Source organism: Pseudophryne corroboree, chromosome 4 (genome assembly GCF_028390025.1).
Source record: "Pseudophryne corroboree isolate aPseCor3 chromosome 4, aPseCor3.hap2, whole genome shotgun sequence".
Taxonomy (NCBI): domain Eukaryota; kingdom Metazoa; phylum Chordata; class Amphibia; order Anura; family Myobatrachidae; genus Pseudophryne; species Pseudophryne corroboree.
In genome coordinates, this window is record NC_086447.1 from 82608758 (window position 1) to 82636663 (window position 27906).

The 27906-nt window shown below is 48.6% G+C and overlaps 1 protein-coding gene across 1 annotated transcript in view; it reads left to right on the top strand.

The window, feature by feature from the left end:
- The window catches only part of CDC5L (cell division cycle 5 like), a 143577-nt gene that overhangs the window by 59996 nt on the left and 55675 nt on the right, over window positions 1-27906 (top strand). The window contains exon 5 of the mRNA XM_063915206.1: window positions 6607-6706. Within this exon, the coding sequence (XP_063771276.1) occupies window positions 6607-6706 (100 nt within the window). The remainder of the gene's footprint in view (window positions 1-6606; window positions 6707-27906) is intronic.

Sequence of the window (27906 nt, forward strand, 5' to 3'; positions counted from 1 at the left end):
CATCATTGCACAAGGGTCCTGGTAAAAATGGTGGCTTCCTACGAAGCAATTCCATTCGGCAGATTTCACGCAAGAACTTTTCAGTGGGATCTGCTGGACAAATGGTCCGGATCGCATCTTCAGATGCATCAGCGGATAACCCTATATCCAAGGACAAGGGTGTCTTTCCTGTGGTGGTTATAGAGTGCTCATCTTCTAGAGGGCCGCAGATTCGGCATTCAGGATTGGATGCTGGTGACCACGGAGCCCAGCCCGAGAGGCTGGGGAGCAGTCACACAAGGAAAAAATTTCCAGGGAGTGTGATCAAGTCTGGAGACTTTTCTCCACATAAATATACTGGAGCTAAGGGTAAATTTATAATGCTCTAAGCTTAGCAAGACCTCTGCTTCAAGGTCAGCCGGTATTGATCCAGTGGGAAAAACATCACGGCAGTCGCCCACGTAAACAGACAGGGCGACACAAGAAGCAGGAGGGCAATGGCAAAAACTGCAAGGACTTTTCGCTGGGCGGAAAATCATGTGATAGCACTGTCAGCAGTGTTTCATCCCGGGAATGGAAACTGGGAAGCAGACTTCCTCAGCAGGCACGACCTCCACCCGGGAGAGTGGAAACTTCATCGGGAAGTTTTTTCCACATGATTGTAAACCGTTGGGAAATACCAAAGGTGGACATGATGGCGTCCCGTCTGAACAAAAAACGGGACAGGTATTGCGCCAGGTCAAGAGACCCTCAGGCAATAGCTGTGGACGTTCTGGTAACACCGTGGGTGTACCAGTCGGTGTATGTGTTCCCTCCTCTGCTTCTCATACCTAAGGTGCTGAGAATTATAAGACGTAGAGGAGTAAGAACTATACTCATGGCTCCGGATTGGCCAAGAAGGACTTGGTACCCGGAACTTCAAGAGATGCTTACAGAGGTCTTATGGCCTCTGCCGCTAAGAAGGGACTTGCTTCAGCAAGTACCATGTCTGTTCCAAGACTTACCGCAGCTGCGTTTGTCGGCATGGCGGTGGAAAGCCGGATCCTAAGGGAAAAAGGCATTCCGGAAGAGGTCATTCCTACCCTGGTCAAAGCCAGAAAGGAGGTGACCGCACAACATTATCACCACATGTGGCGAAAATATGTTGCGTGGTGTGAGGCCAGGAAGGCCCCACAAAGAAATTTCAACTCGGTCGTTTCCTGCATTTCCTGCAAACTGGAGTGTCTATGGGCCTCAAATTGGGGTCCATTAAGGTTCAAATTTCGGCCCTGTCGATTTTCTTCCAGAAAGAATTGGCTTCAGTTCCTGAAGTCCAGAAGTTTGTCAAGGGAGTATTGCATATACAACCCCCTTTTGTGCCTCCAGTGGCACTGTGGGATCTCAACGTAGTTCTGGGATTCCTCAAATCACATTGGTTTAAAACCAGTCAAATCTGTGGATTTGAAGCATCTCACATGAAAAGTGACCATGCTCTTGGCCCTGGCCTGGACCAGGCGAGTGTCAAATTGGTGGTTTTTTCTCAAAAAAGCCCATATCTGTTTGTCCATTCGGACAGGGCAGAGCTGCGGACTCGTCCCCAGTTCTCTCCCTAAGGTGGTGTCAGTGTTTCACCTGAACCAGCTTATTGTGGTGCCTTGCACCTACTAGGGACTTGGAGGACTCCAAGTTGCTAGATGTTGTCAGGGCCCTGAAAATATGTTCCAGGACGGCTGGAGTCAGGAAAACTGACTTGCTGTTATCCTGTATGCACCCAACAAACTGGGTGCTCTTGCTTCTAAGCAGACTATTGCTAGTTGGATGTGTAATACAATTCAGCTTGCACATTCTGTGGCAGGCCTGCCACAGCCAAAATATGTAAATGCCCATTCCACAAGGAAGGTGGGCTCATCTTGGGCGGCTGCCCGAGGGGTCTCGGCTTTACAACCTTGCCGAGCAGCTACTTGGTCAGGGGCAAACACGTTTGCTAAATTCTACAAATTTGATACCCTGGCTAAGGAGGACCTGGAGTTCTCTCATTCGGTGCTGCAGAGTCATCCGCACTCTCCCGCCCGTTTGGGAGCTTTGGTATAATCCCCATGGTCCTTTCAGGAACCCCAGCATCCACTAGGACGATAGAGAAAATAAGAATTTACTTACCGATAATTCTATTTCTCGGAGTCCGTAGTGGATGCTGGGCGCCCATCCCAAGTGCGGATTATCTGCAATACTTGTACATAGTTACAAAAATCGGGTTATTATTGTTGTGAGCCATCTTTTCAGAGGCTCCTCTGTTATCATACTGTTAACTGGTTTTGATCACAAGTTGTACAGTGTGATTGGTGTGGCTGGTATGAGTCTTACCCGGGATTCAAAATTCCTCCCTTATTGTGTACGCTCGTCCGGGCACAGTACCTAACTGGCTTGGAGGAGGGTCATAGGGGGAGGAGCCAGTGCACACCACCTGATCGGAAAGCTTTACTTTTGTGCCCTGTCTCCTGCGGAGCCGCTATTCCCCATGGTCCTTTCAGGAACCCCAGCATCCACTACGGACTCCGAGAAATAGAATTATCGGTAAGTAAATTCTTATTTTCAGATGTTGCCGTTTGGACTTTCCACGGCCCCGAGGATTTTCACCAAGATAATGGCGGAAATGATGGTGGTCCTGCGCAAGCATGGAGTCACAATTATCCCATACTTGGACGATCTCCTGATAAAAGCGAGATCAAGGGAGAAATTGCTGAGCAGTGTGGCGCTCTCTCTGAGAGTGCTCCAGCAACACGGTTGGATTCTAAATCTACCGAAGTCACAGTTGATTACGACAACTCGACTACCGTTCCTAGGTATGATACTGCATACGGAACAAATGAAGGTCTTCCTCCCAATAGAGAAAGCCCAAGACATCCAGAACATGGTCAGAGACCTGCTAAAACCGAAAAGGGTGTCAGTTCACCAATGCACTCGAGTTCTGGGGAAAATGGTGGCGGCCTACGAGGCCATTCCCTTCGGAAGGTTCCATGCAAGGACTTTTCAATGGGACCTTCTGGACAAGTGGTCCGGGTCCCATCTGCACTTACATCGGAAAATAACTCTGTCCCCAGGGACCAGAGTGTCCCTCCTGTGGTGGTTGCAAAGTGCTCACCTGCTGGAGGGTCGCAGGTTCGGAATTCAGGATTGGATCCTGGTTACCACGGACGCGAGCCTCCGAGGATGGGGAGCGGTCACACAAGGAAAGACCTTTCAGGGGCCTGGGTCAGACCAGGAGTCCTGTCTACACATCAATGTGTTGGAACTCAGGGCCATTTACAACGGCCTTCGACAAGCGGAGAATTTTCTTCGAAACCTACCGGTTCTGATTCAATCAGACAATGTCACAGCATTGGCTCATGTGAACCGCCAAGGCGGGACAAGAAGCAGAGTCGCGATGGCGGAAGCCACTAGGATCCTCCGCTGGGCGGAAAATCCTGTAAGCGCTCTGTCGGCTGTCTTCATTCCGGGAGTGGACAACTGGGAAGCAGACTTCCTCAGCAGACACGATCTCCATCCAGGAGAGTGGGGATTTCATCAAGAAGTCTTTGCAGACGTAACATGTCTTTGGGGAACTCCTCAAATAGACATGATGGCGTCACGCCTCAACAAAAAACTTCGGAGGTATTGCGCCAGGTCTCGGGACCCTCAGGCAGTAGCAGTAGACGCACTGGTAACACCGTGGGTGTTCGAATAGGTCTACGTGTTTCCTCCTCTTCCTCTCATCACGAAAGTGTTGAGGATCATAAGACGAAGTAGAGTACAGACGATACTCGTTGTCCCAGGCTGGCCTCGAAGGGCCTGGTGCTCGGATCTACAAGAGATGTTCACAGGAGATCCCTGGGCTCTTCCTCTGAGGGAAGACCTGTTGCAGCAGGGGCCCTGTGTATTTCAAGACTTACCACGGTTACGTTTGACGGCATGGCGGTTGAACGCAGAATCCTAGCGAAAAAGGGGATTCCGGAAGAGGTCATCCCTACTTTAATAAAGGCTAGGAAGGAGGTGACGGTAAAACATTATCACCGTATCTGGCGAAAGTATGTGTCTTGGTGTGAGACCAAGAATGCACCTACGGAAGATTTTCATCTGGGTCGTCTTCTCCACTTCCTACAGACAGGAGTGGATATGGGCCTGAAATTAGGCTCGGTTAAGGTACAGATTTCGGCCCTCTCGATTTTTTTTCAGAAGGAATTGGCTTCTCTTCCAGAAGTCCAGACGTTTGTAAAGGGAGTGCTGCACATCCAGCCTCCTTTTGTGCCTCCAGTGGCACCATGGAACCTGAACGTGGTGTTGCAGTTCCTAAAATCACACTGGTTTGAACCGCTTAACAGGGTTGAGTTGAAATTTCTTACCTGGAAGGTGGTCATGTTGCATCAGCAAGGCGAGTGTCAGAATTGGCGGCTTTGTCACACAAGAGCCCCTACTTGATTTTACATGTGGATCGAGCTGAATTGAGGACACGTCCGCAATTTTTGCCTAAAGTGGTTTCTTCGTTCCATATGAATCAACCTATTGTGGTACCTGTGGCTATAAGTGACCTGGAGGATTCCAGATCCCTGGACGTAGTCAGGGCCTTAAAAATCTATGTAGCCAGGATGGCTAGAATTAGGAAAACAGAGGCTCTGTTTGTCTTGTATGCGGCCAATAAGATTGGCGCTCCTGCTTCGAAGCAGACTATTGCTCGCTGGATCTGTTATACGATTCAGCAGGCTCACTCTACGGCTGGATTGCCGGTACCAAATTCGGTTAAGGACCATTCCACTAGGAAGGTGGGCTCTTCTTGGGCGGCTGCCCGAGGCGTCTCGGCATTACAACTTTGCAGAGCGGCGACTTGGTCGGAGTCAAACACTTTTGCTAAATTCTACAAGTTTGATACCCTGGCTGATGAGGACCTAGCGTTTGCTCAGTCGGTGCTGCAGAGTCATACGCACTCTCCGGCCCGATTGGATGCTTTGGTATAAACCCCATGGTCCTTACGGAGTCCCCAGCATCCTCTAGGACGTAAGAGAAAATAAGATTTTAAACCTACCGGTAAATCTATTTCTCCTAGTCCTTAGAGGATGCTGGGCGCCCGTCCCAGTGCGGAAACTCTGCAAGACTTGTATATAGTTGTTGCTTACATAAGGGTTATGTTACAGTTGACATCGGTCTTGGACCGTTACTATCGTTTGTTCATACTGTTAACTGGTTATGTATGTTCCAGGTTACATGGTTGGATTGGTGTGGGCTGGTATGAATCTTGCCCTTGGATTGCTAAATCCTGCCTTGTATTGTCCATCTCCTCTGGGCACAGTTCTCTAACTGAGGTCTGGAGGAGGGGCATAGAGGGAGGAGCCAGTGCACACCCATAGTCAGTTATTTTTAGGTGCCCTATCTCCTGCGGAGCCTGTCTATACCCCATGGTCCTTGCGGAGTCCCCAGCATCCTCTACGGACTAGGAGAAATAGATTTACCGGTATGTTTAAAATCTTATTATATATATATATATATATATATATATATATATATAATATAATATAATATGTTGTTACATTGTGTGTTTTTTTTTATTTTTTATGTTTTATTCATTTAATTACAAAATCGGTTAGATAAAAGAAATGCATTAATGGGTCAAACCAGTTAGATGCGAGTTGTTGTTTTCGCAGAGAGCATGCAATGCAAATTCATTTTGCAATCCAGTTACAAATGCTCATGGTTTAAGGTATGGAGACTCTTTAGGAATTCGGGGACATGGGAGGACATTCTGACCCGTTTGCACACAGCGGTTTTTCGCTGCGGTGCGAAATGCGCATGTGCGGCGGCCGCAGTGCGCAACGTTGCCCGGCGACAGGGCTCGCCGGGTTACGTTGCGGCTACCGATGGAAACGGTCGCAGCGGTAACCGCAAAGAAGATTGACAGGAAGAAGGCTTCCAGGGCGGATCCAGACCGTTTGGAGCCGTTTTCGGGGAGTGGTGAGTAAAACGCAGACGTGTCGCGGACAGCGGAGGGCGGAGGTGTGACGTCAAAGCCGGGCCCATCAACGCTGGATCCATCGCACAGGGTAAGTAGGTATAGGCCTAGTCTAGTTTTGCTTGAAATGTTTTCAGCTTAGCAGGGCTGCACAAGCGATCGCAGCTCTGCTAAGCTCAAATACACTCCCCCATAGGCGTGGACTAGTTGATCGCTGCAGCAGCAAAAAGTTGCTGTCTGCGATCAACTCGGAATGACCACCATAAAATGGATGATATTTTGATACCCGATGCATAAACTGTAACAGTTTTTTTAAAACCTATTTTTCACTCCCAGTACATGGACTGTACTTTTTGTGTTTTTAAGTAAGTAATACTTACTAAAAAGAGAGCAGGATGCCACAAATGTCTTGTACCCCTTTCTGCGTTCATTCCAGTCCCGTGACTGAGACTTGTAAGGAGAGGAGATGGATAGGGGCTATTCCCTCTCCACCCCATGACATCTCGCTTGTTCCTGCAGTGAGTCCCCGGGGAGCAGCGTACAAGTCCCTCTCCAGTTGGCAGTCCGGTGGTTTGGACTTCTGACTATGACCCACAAAGCTCTGTGGATGTAACTGGTGTGTGTTAAATATAGTATTTGCATCTACAGTCTGAAAAGATGTCTCCAATTTGCAGATGAGCTTGAGATGCTGTCTGAAGCCAGAGCGCGTCTTGCTAATACTCAGGGGAAAAAGGCAAAGAGGAAAGCGAGAGAGAAGCAGCTTGAGGAAGCCAGGTATGTACGTATGTAATGAGGGATATGTAGTGTTAATCTGTACTTTATGTATCCATTCTCTATATGAGAATACAGCGTATAACTTTATTAGGAGTTAGTGACATTACCGGCCATTCGCAAACTGAAGGCCCTGGTTCCTAGTAAATAGTGGGGGCCTGTGTGTAGACTGCCTGGTTGATTTTGTCCGTTCTGCAAAGTAGTAGCCTCTTATTCTCCTTTGACATCCACTGGTGAATAGAGCATGGCTTCCCTCATTTTGGCAGCCTCTATCAGGACAGAAGCCTTCAGAGGGAGGGAATTCAGTTGTTTCTCCCCACCGCTGTCACTAACCAATGGAGCAATTGAATTGTTGCTCTGCAGTTGCGCGCTGAGCCGCAGGGAGTCACATTTCAGCTCGCATTACCCCCCCTACCCCCTGTGCTGGCGAACTGAAATATGTGAAAAGTGACCCGTTTGGGCGCCCAAACTGCACATTCGCGATCGTGCCACAAGTTGAGTTGGGTTTAGCTGCTTTACACGGCTATACCCAACTCTAATTGGCGCGATAAACAGAATCAATTGAATATCGCTCCTGCGAAGTCCCGTCACTTAAGACGGGAGAACAGGCGGCGATATCCGTTGAATTCCCCCCATAGAGTTCAAATCCTTTCTCCCAGCCACCTCTGTGTTTCTGTTGCTTCTGCCTGACACACTGGGTTGAGAGATACATCAGCCAGGAAGACCGGGATTCAATTTTCACGTTTTCTAATGTGGCAGCTGGGTTATCAGTCATTGGGGCAGATTCCGTTAGACCTGGGTCTTACCGCGTAGCTACGTCTCCAGGTGGAGGTGCCTAGACCTATTTCATTGTTAGCCAGTTTCTCCATTTATCTGCAATTATTTGCATTAAGTGCACCCTCTGGGGTTTACAGCGCAGGGTATCTGCATTCGTTGAAAAGCTCCATGCGGAGCTTTAGCCGCGCGGTAAAGCTGAAAACGAATTGTCTACAGATTAAATCGGGCAGAGCGGAGAGTAGCTCTACCTGGACTGGTGGGAGAAGGGTTGTACACTTTTCTCCACAACCAGGTTGCAATTAAATGTATTAAACTTTATTTTCATTTTCAATAAAAGCATTTTTTTGGTACGCTGAGTAGCCACTTGGACCGGGAGATTTTGCATGTAACCTAGTGAAGATGTAATTCTATATGCCGGAATTGAGGCATTGCTGATAAATGTGCCCTCTAGTGGCTGTTTGTAATTCTACAAATGTGATAAGCATACATGGGAAGTTCATGCAAATACACCTTTTTTTTTTTTTTTTTTTTTGGAAGGTCACAGTTGTGAATCGGCTCGGAACTATCTGTTTAAGGTTGAATCAATGCAATATATAGATGTAGTTCAGTGTACATATATTTTCTTATGCTTGCTTATTTATTTTTTTGCGTAGTTTATTACAGAATTACAACAAACTTTATTTCTCTAACTTCCTAGTGGATGCTGGGGACTCCGTAAGGACCATGGGGAATAGACGGGCTCCGCAGGAGACATGGGCACTTTAAGAAAGAATTTAGATTCTGGTGTGCTCTGGCTCCTCCCTCTATGTCCCTCCTCTAGACCTCAGTTTGAATCTGTGCCCAGACGAGCTGGGTGCTACTTGGTGAGCTCTCCTGAGCTTGCTATAAGAAAGTATTTTGTTAGGTTTTTTATTTTCAGGGAGCTCTGCTGGTAACAGACCCTCTGCATCGTGGGACTGAGGGGAGAGAAGCAGCCCTACTCTCTGAAGATAGGTCCTGCTTCTTAGGCTACTGGACACCATTAGCTCCAGAGGGATCGTACACAGGATCTCACCCTTTGTCGTCCGATCCCGGAGCCGCGCCGCCGTCCCCCTCGCAGAGCCGGAAGACAGAAGCCGGGTGAAAGTAGCAAGAAGACTTCGAAATCGGCGGCAGAAGACTCCAGTCTTCATATGAGGTAGCGCACAGCACTGCAGCTGTGCGACATTGCTCCCACACTACACCCACATACTCCGGTCACTGTAAGGGTGCAGGGCGCAGGGGGGGCGCCCTGGGCAGCAATTAGAGACCTCTTTGGCAAAAGTTTGCATAATATACAGTTGGGCACTGTATATATGTATGAGCCCCCGCCAAAATTGTACATGAAAGCGGGACAGAAGCCCGCCGTCGAGGGGGCGGGTCTTCTTCCTCAGCACTCACCAGCGCCATGTTTTTTCTCCACAGCACCGCTGAGAGGAAGCTCCCCAGTCTCTCCCCTGCAGTTACACGGTAGAAGAGGGTAAAAAGAGAGGGGGGTCACATAATTAGGCGCAAAAATCAATATAAACAGCAGCTACTGGGTTAACATTAAGTTACTGTGTTATTCCTGGGTTAATAGCGCTGGGGTGTGTGCTGGCATACTCTCTCTCTGTCTCTCCAAAGGGCCTTAAGGGGGAATTGTCTTCAGATGAGCATTCCCTGAGTGTGTGGTGTGTCGGTACGTGTGTGTCGACATGTCTGAGGTAAAAGGCTCCCCTAAGAAGGAGATGGAGCAAATATGTGTGTGAGAGGGTGTCTCCGTCGACGACGCCAACACCTGTTTGGATATGTGTAATTAAGTGCTAAGGTGAATTTATTGCACAAAAGATTAGAGAACAGACAGGAAATCTACCCATGTCTGTCCCTATGTCGCAGAGACCTTCAGAGTCTCTCAATGCTCACTATCCATAATAATAGACACTGATTTCTCCTTCATCCACTAGGGGCCACTGGAGTGTAGTTACAATGGGGAGATAGTAGGTGGTATTGGTAGCTGGCACTTTAAAAATTCTCACACTGTGGCTAGCTCCTCCCCTACTATCTCCCCTCCAAGCCAGTCTTAGTTAAGTGCCCGAGGTAGCTGGTTCACTTGGGTTTAGCTGAAGAATTTTCTTCTTTTTTCTTTATTATTTTATTTTTCTTACACACACTCACAGACTGGCAGCTCTGCCACTGCCAGTCTGCACCGTGGGAGCTGCCGGCGGGGTCCCATCGCAGCTGCGTGCGGCTAGGGATGGGCCCCGGCTGAGGGAGACACTGAGCTCTCCTGAGTTGGCGGACACCGCTGCGTGCGGCGCGTGTCGCGGCCACTCCATCCAGCAGAAGATTCCGGCAGCATGGCAGCGGTGAGTATCAAAAATGGTCGGACACCGCTGCGTGCGGCGTGTGTCGGGACCACTCCACCACAGAAGATTCCGGCCGGACGCCGCTGCGTGCGGCGTGTGTCGGGGCCGATCCACCAAGAACACAGTGGTGAGTGAAGTGTACTTTATTTGTGGTGGCTATGTATGTTTTTAGAGCAATGCACTGTTTATTGTTGTACAACCCACTCCAGAAGGGCTCTCTGGGGCTGTAATGTACTTTATTGTATCCTTACCTGTCCTCCTTATGGAGAAACAGACAGGATGATTGGGGGAGGCTGAGTATGTGTTTATACAACCCTGACTGAAAAACGGGTGTGTGTCATTCTGATAACCCTCCGCTCCCCCAGCTCCCCGCATCCCCACTCAGCGCGACTCACAGAGCCGGCACAGGGATCCCGCTCGAGCGCAAAGCAATGTTTAAATTTGGCGCCTTGTACGGAGGGGGCGGAGCTAAGTCCCGCTCTGTAGAGCGGGCTCAGCGCAACACTCCCCGGCGGCGGCTAGCAGATACAGGGCTCTACTAGCGCTGTATAGCGGGCTCAGCGCTCCCCGCTCCCCGGCGGTGACTCGCAGGCCCAGCGGAGGGTACAGCTCGCTTCCCGCTTAGTTTTGCAATAAGGCGCCATAGCCGGGGGGCGGAGCTAACTCCCGCTCTGTACAGCGGGCTCAGCATTCTCCGCTCCCCGGCCACTGTTATAGTGTAATAGGCATTTATGTGAGTTTAATGCACATGGTGCTGGGGAGAATGTGATATAGTCAGAGTGGCTCAGCACTAATCCAGTTATCCACTATATAGATTTTATCGCATAGCCCAGAGGAGTTTCACTCTGGCGGCCATTTCCTCCCTGCACAGACCTGGCTTCATATTTGCAGTGTCTCCTATAGCCCAGTGGGCTAATCTTGCATACTCAGAGACAAATACAAATAAAGTCCCAGGTATATTAACAGATAACCCGCTTTACTCAGCGGGCTCCCAGGTCTCCCCGTCGCTAGGCAACAGACCCTGTCTCTGGGATTTGTAACTTTTCGATACTTCAGGCTGCTGAAATATAGATACATTCCTCCTGCAGTAGAGTCCTCTACCCAGCATTTCCCTACTTGCAAATCAGGGAACCTGCTCTATTACAGTAGCTGGGACTCAGCTCAATAATAATTAAAAGAATCTACTGTGCAGTATTTATTTACCTACGGTGTGTGTGTATATATACATATATAGTTATGTTTGTGCATGTATATATATAGATATATATATTTAAGTGCGTGTAGGTATGTATATAGATATATCCATAAAATACCAGATATAGGGGATAAAACAAAACCTCCGCAATGTTTTCTAATAACATCTTGCACATAACATTTTCCCCCATTTTTCTCACAGGCTGGTCACCATTTTGAAAAGCCAGCGGAACCTCCGAGAAACATCTGGTGCACCTTAATTAGCGGTGCACTAAATACAGGGCGGGGTGTTGCCTTCCCTTTATTATTCCTTGGTGTCACTAGTTACTAATGCTATTTGTAATTGTGGAATGCGTGTAAGGCATCAGACAGATAGCGCTGCGGCTCAGTACGCTAGTAGCGGGTATCTGAACAGGGGTTTGAATCCAAACAAAACTTTAAGGAGAACTCCTATAGCCTAGGGCTAAGACTCCTGTCCCACAGCGCAGCGTTACTGGTTCAGGTCTCCGCTGCTCCAGAAAGTTTATTTTAATCGTATCGGTCACTACACATTATAGTGCAGACCTTACGTAGGGCTCTGTTTATTTAACCCACCTTTTCTCCTTTCGTTTGTCTCTCCTGGGATAGTCGAAGAATTCCCTCTGAGGTGTGAAGTATGCGGCGGAGCCATCTGCTTCGCCCTCCACGCACCTGCACACCCCTGTTTGATCAATGATGCAGGTAATGTAACTATTAACCAGACAATAGCTCATCAGGTAAGCCCTTGGACTTTGGTTTCCAAGGTCACAGGATCAAATCACAGCGGGACCAAACACACCTTTCCAAAAAGAAACTTTGCTAACATTCCATGCATTACTGATGTCTGTTTTCTGTGGATCTGAACCAGTGTCTCAGAATATACAGGTACATAATACAGCAGTTCATCTGATACTGCAGGTAAAGGAGGAGGACACGTCAAGTCCATCAGGGTTCCACGCCATTGACGAAAATGACAGCGACTGGTTCAGTTTCGGATGAGGGCTCCGGTAGGCGGCCGACAGACACCCGAATACACAATATCAGGTATCAAACAAGGTTTGTTTTCCTATCTTTTCCCCGCAGATGGCAGGAGATGGTATCAGAACCTCTCTAGGGTATACACCTCGGTGTATCGCCGGTCCATCAAGCCGCCGTTTTCCTGAGGCAACCTTGCTCAGGGATCCATCGACATATGCGGCAGCATGGTTCTACCGTGTCCGGAGCAGGTAGGTTGGGGAACAATTGTCCTCTAGGTTACAGGATGCTTCGCATCAGGATCAATTGATACTTTGATACAGGTCAGAATCACGATTCTGCTTTATGTTCCTTGGAGGTCTCCATGTCTACAGACTCGGACCCTGCATCTTCGCTTGGGCTGTCTTAACCCGACGACCTCTGGGGCTGCGACAGTGACAAGTAAACATGAAATCCTACGGGGCAGATGGTTCTGGGGAAGGAACTTTCTGCAGGATTTCTTGAACCAATGGAGGTAGGTCCACTTTGATTTCTCCTACTACTGCCCCAGCTCCAAGACAGACCTTTACTGGTCTTCCCTTTAGATTTTTCCGTGCCCTTTCAGGCTTTTGACTCCACACGGGTGATATCTTCGTCCCCAGGGGTTCTCAGGGTAAAAAGGCTGAAGCAGAGGTTCAACATCCTCGGTCCAGTCTGATTTTATGTCATCCTATACACCCATTACACAGACTTTTCTACCACCTGCAGGGTCCCAGGGTAGGCGCAGGTCGATGGGAGAAGGCTTGGGCGGTTACAACCGTCTCAGGAGTCCCTCGGCATGGGTCGGCTGATTTACGATGACGAGAGTCATACTGCAGGCTGCGCTCCATAGGTTTCTAACCGCAAAGGGTGTTGATCCCTGTTTTTCACATATCATTTGAATTAGGACAGTTCTCAGGCCTTTGTTTTCTTTTCACGTTCCGAAGCCAAGTGGCTCGGACAGGCCTATTCTGGCCTTACAATCCTTTTAGTCTGTGATTGCTAGTTTAAACAAGAAAGGGAGTTTTACGTGTCCCTTGTCTTCAGAGATGCCTGTTTACTGATTTCCGTTGGACAGGCTTTTCTCAGATTCCCCCTTAACAGGATTCTCATTTTCACTGTAAGTCCTTTACTCTTCTCTCTTCCGCTCCCACAGAGTTTAGGAAGATAACAGAATAACTCTTTTTCAAGGGCAGTGGGTGACGTTGGTTCCCTAATGGGACAATTTACTGCTACTATCCCACTCTGTACATTAGGTGGCTTCTGAATATCCGGAGGATCCACGAGCTTCTGATTCGACACAGATCCAATTTATGCTCCGCATAGACGTTTCTCAACACGGTCCGTCAGAGGATTTTTCATTCCTCGGCACCAGAGACTCTATTTCTTCAGTCAAGTTGCGACGCAATGAGTGGTCGCCTCCATTCCTCTCGGAGCGGGGGACAACAATCTTGTTTCCAGATCAAGCCACCAGGTCAGACTCCTGGGTGAGGGAACATGCCCCGGAGTTTTTGTCAGCTGGTGCGCTGTGGGCGGAGATTTCGGATCGACCTCAGGGCGTTCTGACTGACTCTTTAACCCTTTTTCTCTAACGTCCTAGTGGATGCTGGGGACTCCGTCAGGACCATGGGGATAGCGGGCTCCGCAGGAGACAGGGCACATCTAAAAAGCTTTTTAGGTCACATGGTGTGTACTGGCTCCTCCCCCTATGACCCTCCTCCAAGCCTCAGTTAGGTTTTTGTGCCCGTCCGAGAAGGGTGCAAACTGGATGGCTCTCTTAAGGAGCTGTTTAGTAAAGTTTTTTTTTAGGTTTCTAATCAGTGATTCCTGCTGGCGACAGGATCACTGCAACGTGGGACTTAGGGGAGAGACTTGCAACTCACCTGCGTGCAGGAGGATTGAAGTTTTAGGCTACTGGACACTGAGCTCCAGAGGGAGTCGGAACACAGGTCAGCCTGGGGTTCGTCCCGGAGCCGCGCCGCCGATCCCCCTTACAGACGCTGAAAAAGACGGCGGAACGGAGGTCCGGAAACAGGCGGCAGAAGACTTCACAGTCTTCAGAGAGGTAGCGCACAGCACTGCAGCTGTGCGCCATTGTTGCTACACGGCTCACTGACACGGTCACGGAGGGTGCAGGGCGCTGCTGGGGGCGCCCTGGGCAGCAATATAAATACCTATTTGGCAAATAAATACATCACATATAGCCATTAAGGCTATATGTATGTATTTAACCCAGGCCAGTTTTCCTAATAACCGGGAGAAAAGCCCGCTGTGAAAGGGGCGGAGCTTATTCTCCTCAGCACTCAGCGCCATTTTCCTGACCAGCTCCGCTGGTGAGGAAGGCTCCCACTCTCCCCTGCACTACAGAAACAGGGTTAAAGAGAAGGGGGGCATAAATTGGCGATATAATTATATATTAAGAGCCCATATATAGAAACAACACCTTCTAGGGTTGTTATATACATTATGGCGCTTTTGGTGTGTGCTGGCAAACTCTCCCTCTGTCTCCCCAAAGGGCTAGTGGGTCCTGTCCTCTATCAGAGCATTCCCTGTATGTGTGTGCTGTAGGTCGGTACGTGTGTGTCGACATGTATGAGGAAAATGTTGGTGAGGAGACGGAGAAAATTGCCTGTAATGGTGATGTCACTCTCTAGGGAGTCGACACCAGAATGGATGGCTTACTTATGGAATTACGTGATAATGTCAACACGCTGCAAGCCGGTTGACGACATGAGACAGCCGGCGGACAAATTAGTATCGGTCCAGGCGTCTCAGACACCGTCAGGGGCTTGTAAAAACGCCCATTTACCTCAGTCGGTCGACAGACACTGACACGGACACTGACCCCAGTGTCGACGGTGAAGAAACAAACGTATTTTTCCTTTAGGGCCACAAGTTACATGTTAAGGGCAATGAAGGAGGTGTTACGTATTTCTGATACCACAAGTACCACAAATAAGGGTATTTTGTAGGGTGGGAATAAACTACTTGTAGTTTTGCCTGAATCAGAAAAATTAAATGAAGTGTGTGATGATACGTGGGGTTCCTCCGACAGAAAGTTATGGGCGGTATACCCTTTTTCCCGCCAGTAGTAAGGGCGAGTTGGAAAACACACCTTAGGGTGGACAAGGCGCTCACACGCATATAAAAAACATGGCGTTACCGTTTCCAGATACGGCCGCCCTCAAGGAGCCAGCTGATAGGAAGCTGAAAAATATCATAACAGTATATACACACATACTGGTGTTATACTACGACCAGCAATCGCCTCAGCCTGGATGTGCAGCGCTGAGGGGGCTTGGTCGGATTTCCTGACTGAAAATTTTGATACCCTTGACAGGGACAGGATTTTATTGTCTATAGAGCATTTTAGGTATGCATTTCTATATATGTGTGATGCGCAGAGGCATATTTGCATTCTGGCATCAAAGAGTAAATGTGATGTACATATCTGCCAGACGAAGACACGACAGTGGTCAGGTGAGGCAGATTCCAGACGGCATATGGAAGTATTGCCGTATAAAGGGGCGGTCCATTGGACCTGGTGGCCATGGCAACAGCTGAAAAATCCACCTTTTGTTACCCCGAGTCACATATTGGCAGAAAAGGACACAGTCTTTTCAGTCTCAGTCCTTTCGTCCCCATACGGGCAGGCGGGCGAAGGCCAGTCATATCTGCCCAGGGGGAGAGGAAAGGGAAGAAGACTGCAGCAAGCAGCTCATTCCCAGGAACAGAAGCTCCTCACGGCTTCTGCCAAGTCCGCAGCATAACGCTGGGGCCGTACAAGCGGACTCAGGTGCGGTAGGGGGTCATCTCAAGAGTTTCAGCAACACTCGCAAGGGAACTCCGGGATCCTACATGTAATATCCCAGGTGTACATTGGAAATTCGAGACGTCTCCCCCTCACACAATTCACAGGCTGTATTCCCAGCAGGTGATAATCAAAGTACCCTTCTTACAGCAAGGAAGGGGGTAGTATTCCACACTATATTGTGGTACTGAAGCCAACCGGCTCGGTGAGATCTGAAATATTTGAACACTTACATACAAGCGTTCAAATCAAGATGGAGTCACTCGGAGCAGTGATAGCGAACCAGGAAGAAGGGGACGATATGATGTCACTGGATATCAGGGACGTTTACCTACAGGTCCAAATTTGCCCTTCTCACCAAGGGTACTTCAGGTTCCTGGTACAGAACTGTCACTATCAGTTCAGACGCTGCCGTTTGGATGGTCCACGGCGCCCCGGGTCTTTACCAAGGTAATGGCCGGAATGATGATTTTTCTTAAAAGAAACATGGACGCTTTCCTGATAAGGGCAAGGTCCAGAGAACAGTTGGAGGTCGGAGTAGCACTATCTTAAGTAGTTCTACGACAGCACGAGTGGATTCTAAATATTCCAAAATCGCAGCTTTTTCCGACGACACGTCTACTGTTCCTAGGGAAGATTCTGGACACAGTCCAGAAAAACGTGTTTCTCCCAGTGGAGAAAACCAGGGAGTTATCCGAGCTAATCGGGATCCTCCTAAAACCAGGAAAAGTGTCAGTGCATCATGGCACAAGAGTCCTGGTAAAAATGGTGGCTTATTACGAAGCAATTCCATTCGGCAGATTTCCCGCAAGAACTCTTCAGTGGGATCTGCTGGACAAATGGTCCGGATCGCATCCTCAGATGCATCAGCGGATAACCCTATATCCAAGGAAAAGGGTGTCTCTCCTGTGGTGATTACAGAGTGCTCATCTTCTAGAGGGCCGCAGATTCGGCATTCAGGATTGGATGCCGGTGACCACGGAGGCCAGCCTGAGAGGCTGGGGAACAGTCACACAGGGAAAAAATTTCCAGGGAAGTGTGATTAAGTCTGGAGAATTCTCTCCGCATAAATAAGCTTAGAGCAAATTTATAATGCTCTAAACTTAGCTAGACCTTTGCTTCAAGGTCAGCCGGTATTGATCCAGTGGGATAACATCACGGCAGTCGCCCACGTAAACAGAAGGGCGGCACAAGAAGCAGGAGGGCAGTGAAAACTGCAAGGATTTTTCGCTAGGCGGAAAATCATGTGATAGCACTGTCAGCAGTGTTCTTTCCGGGAGTGGACGACTGGGAAGCAGACTTCCTCAGCAGGCATGACCTCCACCCGGGAGAGTGGAAACTTCATAGGGAAGTTTTTCAACATGATTGTGGACCGTTGGCAAAGACCAAAGGTGGACATGATGGCGTCCCGCCCGAACAAAATCGGGACAGGTATTCCGCCAGGTCATGAGACCTTCAGGCGATAGCTGTGGATGTTCTGGTAACACCGTGGGTGTACCAGTCTGTGTATGTGTTCCCTCCTCTGTTTCTCATAACCAGGGTATTGAGAATTATAAGACATAGAGGAGTATGAACTATACTAGTGGCTCCGGATTGGCCAAGAGGGACTTGGTACCCGGAACTTCAAGAAATGCTCACAGAGGACTAAGGGCCTGGGGAGCTAAGAAGGGACTTGATTCAGCAAGTACCATGTCTATTCCAAGACTTACCGCGGCTGCGTTTGACGGCATGGCGGTTGAATGCCGGATCCTGAGGGGAAAAGGCATTCCATAAGAGGTCATACCTACCCTGGTCAAAGCCAGGAAGGAGGTGACCGCACAACGTCATCACCACATGTGGTGAAAATATGTTGCGTGGGTGAGGCCAGGAAGGCTCCACGACGGAAATTCAACTAGGTCGATTTCTACACTTCCTGAAAACAGGAGTGTTTTGGACCTCAAATTGGGGTTCATTAACATTTAAATTTCGGCCCTGTAGATTTTCTTCCAGAAAGAATTGACTTCAGTTCCTGAAGTCCAGATTGTAAAGGATGTATTGCATATACAGCTTTTTTGTGCCCCTAGGGGCACCGTGAGATCTCAACATAGTGTTGGGATTTCTTAAAATCATATTGGTTTGAACCGCTCAAATCTGTGGATTTGAAATATCTCACATGAAAAGTGACCATGCTGTTGACAAATATCTCACATGGGAAGTGACCATGTTGTTAGCCCTGGCCTCGGCCAGGCGATTGTCAGAATGGGCGGCTTTGTCTTACAAAAGCCCATATTAAAAATTTCCATTTGAACAGGACAGAACTGGGACTCGTCTCCAGTTTCTTCATGAAGGGGTGTCAGCGTTTTCACCTGAAACAACCTCTTGTGGTGCCTGCGGCTACTAGGGACTTGGAGGACTCCAAGTTACTAGACGTGGTCAGGGCCCTAAAAATATATATATATATATATATATAGTTAGGACGGCTGGAGTCAGAAAGTCTGACTTGCTGTTTATACTGTATACACCCAACAAGCTGGGTGCTCATGCTTCTAAGCAGTCTATTGCACGCTGGATTTGTAGTACAATTCAGCTTGCACATTCTGTGGCAGGCCTGCCACAGACGAAATATGTAGATGCCCATTCCACAAGGAAAGTGGGCTCATCCTGGGCGGCTGCCCGACGAGTCTCGGCATTACAACTTTGCCGAGCAGCTACGTGGTCAGGGGAGAACACGTTTGTAAAATTTTACAAATTTTGATACTCTGGCTAAGGAGGACCTGGAGTTCTCTCATTCGGTGCTGCAGAGTCATCCGCACTCTCCCGCCCGTTTGGGAGCTTTGGTATAATCCCCATGGTCCTGACGGAGTCCCCAGCATCCACTAGGACGTTAGAGAAAATAAGAATTTACTTACCGATAATTCTATTTCTCGTAGTCCGTAGTGGATGCTGGGCGCCCATCCCAAGTGCGGATTGTCTGCAATGCTTGTACATAGTTATTGTTACAAAAATCGGGTTATTACTATTGTTGTGAGCCATCTTTTCGGAGGCTACTTCGTTTTGTTATCATACTGTTAACTGGGTTCAGATCACAAGTTGTACGGTGTGATTGGTGTGGCTGGTATGAGTCTTACCCGGGATTCAAGATCCTTCCTTATTGTGTACGCTCGTCCGGGCACAGTACCTAACTGAGGCTTGGAGGAGGGTCATAGGGGGAGGAGCCAGTACACACCATGTGACCTAAAAAGCTTTTTAGATGTGCCCTGTCTCCTGCGGAGCCCGCTATCCCCATGGTCCTGACGGAGTCCCCAGCATCCACTACGGACTACGAGAAATAGAATTATCGGTAAGTAAATTCTTATTATTACTCTTGGACGGCAGTAGCCGTGGAGGCCCTCAGGGCTCCGGGGAGTTTTCTGGTTATTCTATCCTGCCTCCTTTTCTATTTCTACTTCATGTTCAGTAACACAGGAGGGGATTATGCGTGCTAGTCCTCTCGGTGGCGCTGGTTGGGCCACGCATGACTTGAAGATACAGATACGCCTGTTGTCAGTAGAGGAGCCTTGGCTCCTACCTCGACTGGACTGTCTACTTCAACAGGCTCCTTTTTTCTCCTTGTTCAATTCTACACTGGTTTCGGTTACCCGTGTGACTGTTCACGAGACCTCAGAAGGGAGGAGTTCCCTAGTTCGGTTAGGCCTACTGGGCCCCGATTTCAGAAATCTGTTACCTCTTCTCGCTTTTGCCACTTTGGGAAAACTTTATGGGACATAATGAAGATAAAAGGGGTTTTTCCCCCTTCTTCCAGTTACCATTCATCTTTGGTTTCTCTGGGAGGTTTTTTTTGCTCCGCTGCGCTTCAAACCACACTGACCGGAATTTTAGGTCTCTGCCTTTTTCGCTTTTCTTCCAAATGATATTAGCCTAGCGGCCGTAAGTTCGGCCTCTTGTTCAGGGAGTACTCTACTGGCAACTACCCTGGCTATGCTTCGGCCTCAGCGGTCGTTTCTTCCAGAGGGGATGTCCATTTTTCATATAAATCTGACACTAGTGGTTTTCAATCCTCTCTGAATGTTGTCAGGGCTCGTCAACTCTCTCTACAGAGGTCTCAGGCTATTCGATGAAGTGTTTTTTTCTTCTTTGCTCTGGACGATGCTCCCGTACTAAATAGCCGGGGTCCCAGCATATGCTGGACAGTTGGATACATCTGATCATCAGACAGTCTTCTTGGCGGTTACTAGGGAGCCTCCGTTTTCCATTTCAGCGCGCTTTACGCGCATTGTAAGACCTTCGTGGGCAGCCGCCCGCGGGGTCTCCATGAATATTTTGTCGGGCGGCTACTTGGTCAAACCGACATTCGTTTTGTCAAATTCTACAAGTTTGACACTTTTACGGCCTCTGCATCACTGTTTGGCCGAGCAGTTTTTACAGGACTCTCAGCGCTTTCCCACCCGTTTTTTGGGAGCTCTGGGACGTCCCCATTGTAACTACACTCCAGTGGCCCCTAGTGGATGAAGGAGAAATCAGGATTTTGGTACTTACCGATAAATCCCTTTCTCCGATTCCACAGGGGCCACTGGACGCCCGCCCAGCGCTGTTTCTCCTGATTTTTGTTTGATTAACGATTGCAGATCACCATATGACTGCTTGTTGGGTTCAGGCTAGCCTGGTTTTTGTCAGGTTCTGTTCCAGGTTTAGTTTGTGTTCGCCTGGTTTACAGGGCGTCGCTAACCTCCTCTACCTTACGGTTTGTTTATTACAGCTCTCCTCGGGCACAGTTTAACGTAGACTGGCTTGGAGGGGAGATAGTAGGGGAGGAGCTAGCCACAGTGTGAGAATTTTTAAAGTGCCAGCTACCAATACCACCTACTATCTCCCCATTGTAACTACACTCCAGTGGCCCCTGTGGAATCGGAGAAAGGGATTTATCGGTAAGTACCAAAATCCTGATATCGACACGGAGTTTGACTCCAGTGTCGACTACGATAATGCAAAGTTACAGCCAAAATGGCAGAAAAGTATTCAATATATGATTATTGTAATAAAGGATGATTTGCATATCACTGATGACTCATCTGTCCCTGACACAAGGGTACACATGTTTAAGGGGAAGAAAGCCGAGGTAAATTTCCCTCCTCTCATGATGAAAAAGAGCGGGAATCTCCAGACAAGAGACTGCAGTTTCCCACAAAGAATTCTCAGGCAGTATCCTTTCCCCACTAGGGCCAGGATATGATGGGAATCTTCCCCTAGGGTGTCACGTTTACCCAAAAGGTAGCCCTGACGTAACAGCTATTCTCAGGGATCCTGCAGATAGCGTGCACATTCTGGTACACTACTCAGACCGGCGATTGTGTCGGCATGGGTTTATAGCGCTGTGGCAGCGTGGACAGGTACCCTATCAGCAGAGATTGAGACCCTAGTATGTGTGTGTGTGTGTGTGTGTATATGTGTGTATATATATATATATATATATATATATATATAGAGAGATATATATATATATATATATATATATATATATATATATAGAGAGAGATATATATATATATATATATATATATATATATATTTCTCTAACGTCCTAAGTGGATGCTGGGGACTCCGTCAGGACCATGGGGAATAGCGGCTCCGCAGGAGACAGGGCACAAAATAAAGCTTTAGGATTAGGTGGTGTGTACTGGCTCCTCCCCCTATGACCCTCCTCCAAGCCTCAGTTAGGTTTTTGTGCCCGTCCGAGCAGGGTGCAATCTAGGTGGCTCTCTTAAAGAGCTGCTTAGAAAAAGTTTTTTTAGGTTTTTTATTTTCAGTGAGTCCTGCTGGCAACAGGCTCACTGCATCGAGGGACTTAGGGGAGAGAATTTCAACTCACCTGCGTGCAGGATGGATTGGATTCTTAGGCTACTGGACACCATTAGCTCCAGAGGGAGTCGGAACACAGGTCTCACCCTGGGGTTCGTCCCGGAGCCGCGCCGCCGACCCCCCTTACAGATGCTGAAGATTGAAGGTCCGGAAACAGGCGGCAGAAGGCTCTTCAGTCTTCATGAAGGTAGCGCACAGCACTGCAGCTGTGCGCCATTGTTGTCACACACTTCACACCAAGCGGTCACGGAGGGTGCAGGGCGCTGCTGGGGGCGCCCTGGGCAGCAATATTTTAATACCTTAAGGCAAAAGAATACATCACATATAGCCATTAAGGCTATATGTATGTATTTAACCCATGCCAGTTATCTAAATCTACGGGAGGAAAGCCCGCCGAAATAGGGGGCGGGGCTTATTCTCCTCAGCACACAGCGCCATTTTCCTGCTCAGCTCCGCTGTGAGGAAGGCTCCCAGGACTCTCCCCTGCACTGCACTACAGAAACAGGGTAAAACAGAGAGGGGGGGCATTTTTTGGCGATATATTGGATATATTTAAGCTGCTATAAGGAACAACACTTATATAAGGTTGTTCCCATATATATTATAGCGCTTGGGTGTGTGCTGGCAAACTCTCCCTCTGTCTCCCCAAAGGGCTAGTGGGGTCCTGTCTTCGATAAGAGCATTCCCTGTGTGTCTGCTGTGTGTCGGTACGTGTGTGTCGACATGTATGAGGACGATGTTGGCGTGGAGGCAGAGCAATTGCCGATAATGGTGATGTCACCCCCCAGGGAGTCGACACCGGAATGGATGGCTTTGTTTATGGAATTACGTGATAATGTCAGCACATTACAAAAATCAGTTGACGACATGAGACGGCCGGCAAACCAGTTAGTACCTGCCCAGGCGTCTCAGACACCGTCAGGGGCTGTAAAGCGCCCTTTACCTCAGTCGGTCGACACAGACCCAGACACAGACACTGAATCTAGTGTCGACGGTGATGAAACAAACGTATTTTCAAGTAGGGCCACACGTTATATGATCACGGCAATGAAGGAGGCTTTGCATATCTCTGATACTGCAAGTACCACAAAAAGGGGTATTATGTGGGGGGTGAAAAAACTACCTGTAGTTTTTCCTGAATCAGAGGAATTAAATGATGTATGTGATGAAGCGTGGGTTAACCCAGATAGAAAAATGCTAATTTCAAAAAAGTTATTAGCATTATACCCTTTCCCGCCAGAGGTTAGGGCGCGCTGGGAAACACCCCCTAGGGTGGATAAGGCGCTCACGCTTATCAAAACAAGTGGCGTTACCGTCTCCTGATACGGCCGCCCTCAAGGATCCAGCGGATAGGAGACTGGAAACTACCCTAAAAAGTATATACACACATACTGGTGTTATACTGCGACCGGCCATCGCCTCAGCCTGGATGTGCAGTGCTGGGGTCGTCTGGTTGGATTCCCTGACTGAAAATATTGATACCCTGGATAGGGACAGTATTTTATTGACTATAGAGCAATTAAAGGATGCTTTCCTTTATATGCGAGATGCGCAGAGAGATATTTGCACTCTGGCATCGAGAGTAAATGCGATGTCCATATCTGCCAGAAGGAGTTTATGGACGCGACAGTGGTCAGGTGATGCGGATTCCAAACGACATATGGAAGTATTGTCGTATAAAGGGGAGGAATTATTTGGCGTCGGTCTATCGGATCTGGTGGCCACGGCAACTGCCGGAAAATCCACCTTTTTACCTCAGACCCCCTCCCAACAGAAAAAGACACCGTCTTTTCAGCCGCAGTCCTTTCGTTCCTATAAGAACAAGCGGACAAAAGGACAGTCATATCTGCCTCGGGGCAGAGGAAGGGGTAAGAGAGGGCAGCAAGCAGCCCCTGCCCAGGAACAGAAGCCCTCCCAGGGTTCTGCAAAGCCCTCAGCATGACGCTGGGGCCTTACAAGCGGACTCAGGAACGGTGGGGGGTCGACTCAAGAATTTCAGCGCACAGTGGGCTTGCTCACAGGTGGACCCCTGGATTCTGCAGGTAGTATCTCAGGGTTACAGGTTGGAATTCGAGAAGTCTCCCCCTCGCCGGTTCCTAAAGTCTGCTTTGCCAACGTCTCCCTCGGACAGGGCGACGGTATTGGAAGCCATTCACAAGCTGTTTGCTCAGCAGGTGATAGTCAAGGTACCCCTCCTACAACAGGGAAAGGGGTATTACTCCACGCTATTTGTGGTACCGAAGCCGGACGGCTCGGTAAGACCTATTCTAAATCTGAAATCTTTGAACCTGTACATACAAAAATTCAAGTTCAAGATGGAGTCACTCAGAGCAGTGATAGCGAATCTGGAAGAAGGGGACTTTATGGTGTCCCTGGACATAAAGGATGCTTACCTGCATGTCCCAATTTGCCCTTCACATCAAGGGTACCTCAGGTTCGTGGTGCAAAACTGTCATTATCAGTTTCAGACGCTGCCGTTTGGATTGTCCACGGCACCTCGGGTCTTTACCAAAGTAATGGCCGAAATGATGATTCTTCTGCGAAGAAGAGGCGTATTAATTATCCCTTACTTGGACGATCTCCTGATAAGGGCAAGGTCCAGAGAACAGCTGGAGGACGGAGTAGCACTAACCCAAGTAGTGCTGCAACAACACGGGTGGATTCTGAATTTTCCAAAATCTCAGTTGACCCCGACAACACGTCTGCTGTTCCTGGGAATGATTCTGGACACGGTTCAGAAAAAGGTGTTTCTTCCGGAGGAGAAAGCCAGGGAGTTATCCGAACTTGTCAGGAACCTCCTAAAACCAGGGACAGTGTCTGTGCATCAATGCACAAGAGTCCTGGGAAAGATGGTGGCTTCTTACGAAGCGATTCCATTCGGCAGATTCCACGCACGAACTTTTCAGTGGGATCTGCTGGACAAATGGTCCGGATCGCATCTGCAGATGCATCAGCGGATAACCTTATCGCCACGGACAAGGGTGTCTCTTCTGTGGTGGTTGCAGAGTGCTTATCTGTTAGAGGGCCGCAGATTCGGCATACAGGACTGGGTCCTGGTGACCACGGATGCCAGTCTGAGAGGCTGGGGAGCGGTCACACAAGGAAGAAACTTCCAGGGAGTATGGTCAAGCCTGGAGATGTCTCTTCACATAAATATACTGGAGCTAAGAGCGATTTACAATGCTCTAAGTCTGGCAAAACCCCTGCTTCAGGGTCAGCCGGTGTTGATCCAGTCGGACAACATCACGGCAGTCGCCCACGTAAACAGACAGGGCGGCACAAGAAGCAGGACAGCAATGGCAGAAGCTGCAAGGATTCTTCGCTGGGCGGAAGATCATGTGATAGCACTGTCAGCAGTATTCATTCCGGGAGTGGACAACTGGGAAGCAGACTTCCTCAGCAGACACGATCTACACCCGGGAGAGTGGGGACTTCATCCAGAAGTCTTCCACATGATTGTGAACCGTTGGGAAAAACCAATGGTGGATATGATGGCGTCCCGCCTCAACAAAAAACTGGACAGGTATTGCGCCAGGTCAAGAGATCCTCAGGCAATAGCTGTGGACGCTCTGGTAACACCGTGGGTGTTCCAGTCAGTGTATGTGTTCCCTCCTCTGCCTCTCATACCAAAAGTACTGAGAATTATACGGCAAAAGGGAGTAAGAACGATACTAGTGGCTCCGGATTGGCCAAGAAGAACTTGGTACCCGGAACTTCAAGAGATGCTCACGGAGGATCCGTGGCCTCTACCTCTAAGACGGGACCTGCTTCAGCAGGGACCGTGTCTATTCCAAGACTTACCGCGGCTGCGTTTGACGGCATGGCGGTTGAACGCCGAATTCTAAAGGAAAAAGGCATTCCGGAAGAGGTCATTCCTACACTGGTAAAAGCCAGGAAGGAGGTGACTGCACAACATTATCACCGCATTTGGAGAAAATATGTTGCGTGGTGTGAGGCCAGGAAGGCCCCCACGGAGGAATTTCAACTGGGTCGATTCCTACATTTCCTGCAAACAGGATTGTCTATGGGCCTCAAATTGGGGTCCATTAAGGTTCAAATTTCGGCCCTGTCGATTTTCTTCCAGAAAGAATTGGCTTCAGTTCCTGAAGTCCAGACTTTTGTAAAAGGAGTACTACATATACAGCCCCCGGTTGTGCCCCCAGTGGCACCGTGGGATCTTAATGTAGTCTTGGATTTTCTCAAATCCCATTGGTTTGAGCCGCTCAAATCGGTGGAGCTGAAGTATCTTACATGGAAAGTAACCATGCTACTGGCCCTGGCTTCAGCCAGGAGAGTATCAGAATTGGCGGCTTTGTCATATAAGAGCCCATATCTGATTTTCCATACGGACAGGGCAGAACTGCGGACGCGTCCTCATTTTCTGCCTAAGGTGGTGTCAGCGTTTCACCTGAACCAGCCTATTGTGGTGCCTGCGGCTACTAACGAGTTGGAGGATTCCAAGTTGTTGGACGTGGTCCGGGCATTGAAAATATATATTTCAAGAACGGCGGGAGTCAGAAAGTCTGACTCACTGCTTATATTGTATGCACCCAACAAGATGGGTGCTCCTGCTTCTAAGCAGACGATTGCTCGTTGGATTTGTAGCACAATTCAACTTGCACATTCTGTGGCAGGCTTGCCACAACCTAAATCTGTCAAGGCCCATTCCACAAGGAAAGTGGGCTCATCCTGGGCGGCTGCCCGGGGAGTCTCGGCATTACAACTCTGCCGAGCTGCTACTTGGTCAGGGGCAAACACGTTTGCAAAATTCTACAAATTTGATACCCTGGCTGAGGAGGACCTTGAGTTCTCTCATTCGGTGCTGCAGAGTCATCCGCACTCTCCCCCCCATTTGGGAGCTTTGGTATAATCCCCATGGTCCTGACGGAGTCCCCAGCATCCACTTAGGACGTTAGAGAAAATAAGAATTTACTTACCGATAATTCTATTTCTCGTAGTCCGTAGTGGATGCTGGGCGCCCATCCCAAGTGCGGATTGTCTGCAATACTTGTACATAGTTATTGTTACAAAAAAATCGGGTTGTTATTTGTTGTGAGCCGTCTGTTCAGAGGCTCCTACGTTTGTCATACTGTTAACTGGGTTCAGATCACAAGTTATACGGTGTGATTGGTGTGGCTGGTATGAGTCTTACCCGGGGTTCAATATCCTTCCTTATTGTGTACGCTCGTCCGGGCACAGTATCCTAACTGAGGCTTGGAGGAGGGTCATAGGGGGAGGAGCCAGTACACACCACCTAATCCTAAAGCTTTATTTTGTGCCCTGTCTCCTGCGGAGCCGCTATTCCCCATGGTCCTGACGGAGTCCCCAGCATCCACTACGGACTACGAGAAATAGAATTATCGGTAAGTAAATTCTTATTATATATATATATTAAAGATGCTGTCTTAAGAGATATATATATATATATATATATATATATATATATATGCTCCTCGTTACAGTCCGGCACTCTCTCTCCTCCTGGGAATTTGCTCCGGTGCCCTCCTCATGGAGTGCTTCTCCAAATACATGTGCAGAAAAGAGGCGGCACTCAGAGTCTTGAGTATCAAGTGAAAAATCGACCCGTGTTTATTTCAACGTTTCGGGGGATGGACCCCCGTCTTCAGGAAACACAAAACAAGTGTAATGTACAATGTGCAAACTTAAATAACTCACCCCATCCGTGAAACGCCAGCCTCCGGTGCGAAGGCGCCGCCCGCGGCTCCGGGTCCCGAACTTCCGGTCACGTGACTCCCCTGTTTGCGGAAGCTGCGTCACCACGTAGCCCGACGGCGTCCTGCAGCGGCTGTTGGCATGGAAACATGTCAATGAATACAAATATCACATCTTAAACACAGTGAATATTCCCAACACCATTTCGTGCAGCCCAATCTCACATTAGGGCTGAAAGGACATAATCATATACATATACAGACTGTCAGTCATATACAAAGTGTAATAAAAAGTGCCCATATAGGACACACTGGTTGTAAATATTCCAGTGTGAAACGTGCTAAGAATAAAATATAATAAAATAAGTTAAACTAGACTCTGTATCAACTTCTGGGTCCTGCAGATCCCTACTAACATTATATCTGTAACATTATTGTGTGAACATATTTAACTGCTCATAGCATTCATTGTTCTGGCACCAGGCCATCCCTTCCCTAGTGTGTCACCAATCCGATCACCCAGATCATTATAAAGCTCAG